The sequence below is a fragment of the Buceros rhinoceros genome, unplaced genomic scaffold, assembly GCF_000710305.1.
Source record: "Buceros rhinoceros silvestris isolate BGI_N320 unplaced genomic scaffold, ASM71030v1 scaffold14811, whole genome shotgun sequence".
Lineage (NCBI taxonomy): Eukaryota > Metazoa > Chordata > Aves > Bucerotiformes > Bucerotidae > Buceros > Buceros rhinoceros.
In genome coordinates this window covers 11,798-15,863 of record NW_010392598.1, presented here as the reverse complement: position 1 = coordinate 15,863, position 4,066 = coordinate 11,798, and the positions used below count along the sequence as shown (strand labels likewise).

Here is a 4,066-nt window from a genome sequence, read left to right as displayed (position 1 = left end):
GCTGGATCATGGTGGGATAGCCGGGCAGGACCACGGCACAGCTGGATCATGGTGGGATACCTGGGCAGGACCACAGCACAGCTGGATCATGGTGGGATGCTCGGGCAGGACCACGGCACAGCTGGATCACGGTGGGATGCCCAGCAGGACCACAGCACAGCTAGTTTATGGTGGGATACCCGGGCAGGACCATGGCACAGCTGGTTAATAGTGGGATGCCCAGGCTCTGCCCCAGTACTCACTGCCCACTGCTGTGCCCCCAGCACTGCTGACACCAACATGCAGATGCTACAAACCCTGTCTCACCCCACACTCAGATGCCACCTCTCAGATACCCTTAAAGAAGAGCCAGGAGGTCCCTCCAGCCATCCACTTCCATCCTGGCTGTCCCCTCTCAACCCACAGCCCCTGGATAACCTGGATGGGGTTGTCCAAAGCAGAGACAGCTGGTGCTGGATGCCCAACCCCCAGGTCTCAAGGGCTGGAACGGCAGGCTTTGGGCTAGACACACAGCCCTGGGTCCAGCTCAGCACCGTTGTTCTTGCTGGAGAGGCAAGAGGAGGCTCTCAGTGGTCACAACCCTTTGTAGTTCCTTGGTCTGATAGAGTAGCACTGTCCCAAGCACAAAGATAAGCGAGGAAGGAATGATCTAAGGTCACCTAAACTACCTCCAGAAAGACAGTGTTGCTCACGGTGTCCACGCACGTGACAAAATACATGTATTATATTTATTAAAAGTGTCTTCCTGACCCCCTCAGCCCCACTTTGTCACCCCAGCTGTCACAACCAGACACAGAAACAAAAGAAACAGCAGCGCTCCTTCAAAAAAATATTTATTAACTCATTAAAGTGACCTGTCATCGCTGCTGCTGCTGCCAGATCAAGTTTAGAGAAACGCCAACACTCCAAGCACCCGACTCCTTCCAGCCGGAGACAGTGTGGCCATCGCTGCGGTCGCGCCACACCTGTGCCCTGGAAGGGGAGCAGAAGGGACTCGCAGCGAGCTGGATGGTCAGAGGAGTATGGGGTGGGTCGACCACCCCGCCACAGAACGGCTGCGGGGAGGAATGGCAGCGCCGCTGCGATGCTGGGGACCGGGGACCGGGCCGATGCTTGACCAGGGTCTTTTTTTGGGTCCCCCGCCCCCGCCACAGAACGGCTGCGGGGAGGAATGGCAGCGCCGCTGCGATGCTGGGGACCGGGGACCGGCCTGATCCTGCACCAGGGTCACACCCTGTTCCAAAGTACAGGCTCCTCGGAGCGCTGCCGTCCAGATCCTCTCTCGGCACATTCGATGGGACGTCTCTGCCTTACAGCACTGTCTTTCGCTACCCAAAGGGCTTCACTTAAAAAGTGCCCTTTGCTTAAGAAAATCCCAAAGAACGGATTTTTGTTTTGAAGTAAACTAGAAAAAGACCCTAAATCTTCAGAAGCTGCAGCTCTCCCCGCTGGGTTTCTCTCCACCCCTGCTTCCCCCAGCAGACCTGGTCAATGCACCATGACCACCGGCACGAAAGCTCCCGCTGGTTCCTGCCACCCACAGCCAGCACCACGCGCAGGAGCCACACTCCCGCTGCCGCACAGAGCCTCTTCCTCCTGGTTCCCATGACCGCACACATCCCATGGGCACCCCGCTCTTGGCATCCCCTCGCCTGTCCCGGAGCCTCCTGGGGACAGGGAGCAGCCGGCTCCATCGGTTGGTTCACCCGCAGCCCTCAGCAGCTGGATCGGTGCCTGCTCGGTGTTTCACCTGCTTTTCACCTCCTCCCTGCCCTGCGCTCCTGCCCGCTCCTTGAACCGGGGCTGCTCCAGCTACACCTGCAGATGAGGCAGGGCTGACGAACCAGATCACAGTAACTATTCCAACAGAACACAGGAGGAAAGATTTGTAAAAAAATAAGCTTTTTTTCTTTTCTTCTCTCCTCCAAACAGGGCAGAGCATTTTTGCCTTTCCCTTCTCTGGGCATCTTTCCTCCCCCTGTCTCCCTCTGACCTGCATCTCCTCCTCCTTACCGAGGTGAGCCGATCTGAGCCTCGTTAACCCGTGCCCCTCGTTACACCGCTCCTCCTCCCGCAGCACGGCCAGAGAAAAGGCAGTTCCACCCAGAGCGGCACGGCCAGCGTCCCTCCAGGCAAGTCCCCCCCCTTTCACTTCTGCTCCACCTCATCGGCCACCGCAGTCACCTCGATGGCGGCAGCGGCGTGCTCGTCCCCAGTGGCCTCGGTGACGCCGGACGGGACGGTCACGACTGTGCTCCCGCCGGGAGCCATTTGTGTCACGTTCTGGATGGTCGTGCCAAGTCCTGGCAGGGGGAGCAGCTGGACGGGGCTCCCCACCTTCCCGACCGTGCTGCCATCCTGCACCGCCGCCGTGCTCAGCACCGTCAGGTTGGAAGCGTCTGGGTGGATCTCCACCGTACCGGGGAAGGTGGAGCCGGAGGAGGCCAGTACCGTGTACCCTCCCAGCAGCGGGGAGGCCGGGGAGCTGGCGGTGGGAGGAGGCTGGGATGGGCTCTTCCCCAGCACCGAGGGCGGGAGGGCCGAGACCACTTTGCCGAGAGGGAGGTTGGTAAGCTGGGAGACGGGCACGCCAGGGGTGACAGCGAGCTGCGCCGGCTGGGACAGGACTTGAGAGGTGATGGCAGCTGGTCCGGAGGTGGCCCTGGTCAGCCTGGGACGTTTTAAAGGTGTGGGGACAGAGACAGGCGTGAGGGTCATCAGGACGTTGTTGAGATGCTGCGATTTGTGCTTCAGCTCCTTCGCTCGCTTGCGGTGCTCGTCACACTGCTGCTCCAGTGCTGGGGAGAGAGAGGAGGGTGGGCTTGGGAGCATGCCTGGAGCTGCTTCAGCACACACCAGCTGTAACACCAGCCCCACTTTCTTAGACAGGAAGAAAACCCCGTGGCCCCGGGACACACCTGCCAAATCCCGTGTGTACTGCTCCCTCGAGCGATCCATCTGACACTTGTGGCTGGCCAGGACCTTCTTGACCAGATCCAGCATACCAAAGTTCTGGACTACGTTGTTGAGTAAAACAGCATCTTAAAAACAAGACAGGGATCCTTGAGGAAAGCAAAATTCCCTGCGCAAAGCTGTCACGGCTTGATAAAAAGCCACGTGACAGCAAACGCATTTGGGGGGACAGACGGAATCGACAGGAGGGTAAGGCGAAGGGCAGGGGAGAGGAGACAGGAGAGGTCCTGGGAAGGTGCAAGAGGTCACCAGGGTATAAACATCCCTCGCCTGCTTTTAGCGGCGGTGATAAGGAATCTGCTGGCACAGTAGCTGGTTGCTGCATCGTTACTCTGTGGTTCCTGAGCCAAGCATTTGCCCAGGCCCAGAGCCAGCAGACAGGAATCCCCAGGTCAGGGCACTGGAGAATTGAGGCCACCTGAAGTGTCCTCAAGCACAGTCAAGAGCCTGCCCAGTGAGCGGCCAGAAATGGGACTGAGCAGTGATGAACTATGCCCCCACAGTGCCACCTAGATATCCCTGAGGAGAAAAAAAACCCCACAAACCCCTCTCCTCCGTGCCCCTGAGCGCCCGTGCCCAAGTCCTCACCACTGAGCTGCAGCGGGGGGTCCTGCACTCGCTGCTGCAAGCCCTTCATGGTCTCCACCAGCTCTTGGTGGAACTCATGGATGATTTCTTCCAGGAGACCTGTGTCCTTCAGCCCTCTCCAGAAAGCAAAGGTGTCATCTGGAGAAAGAGAAGGCAAGGGAGAACCTCAGAATCCTCAGAAGTTTTAACGGTGGCCCCGACAAGGGTGACGTCCCGCTAGGCTGCAGGCACAGGGTGTGCAAACCCACAGGAGGGGCAGCTGGAAAAGGACCCGCTTTCCCTATCCTGTGTCACACACAAACGCCACCGACGCTGCAGAACACTCAGAGCGCACCACAGGAGCAAGAAGGATTTGATGACCCCTCTGATTTTACATATTTTTTTTCTCCCAGAGATGCGCCAAGCATGTGCCCTACGGCCCGACATCTTCGTGCTTAACAACATCATCCCAAGACGATGCCGCAGTCGGGCCGCGCACAGGCAGGACGTAACGCATTTCTGCGTT

At 58.7% G+C, this 4,066-nt stretch overlaps 1 protein-coding gene across 1 annotated transcript in view; it reads right to left on the bottom strand.

The window, feature by feature from the left end:
* Positions 1–2,148: 2,148 nt before the first annotated feature.
* The window catches only part of GMEB2 (glucocorticoid modulatory element binding protein 2), a gene marked incomplete at its 5' end in the record, with an annotated part of 7,572 nt that continues 5,654 nt past the window's right edge, over positions 2,149–4,066 (bottom strand). Inside the window, 3 exons of the mRNA XM_010144558.1 lie at positions 2,149–2,798; positions 2,919–3,041; positions 3,562–3,699. Of these exons, the coding sequence (XP_010142860.1) occupies positions 2,149–2,798; positions 2,919–3,041; positions 3,562–3,699 (911 nt within the window). The remainder of the gene's footprint in view (positions 2,799–2,918; positions 3,042–3,561; positions 3,700–4,066) is intronic.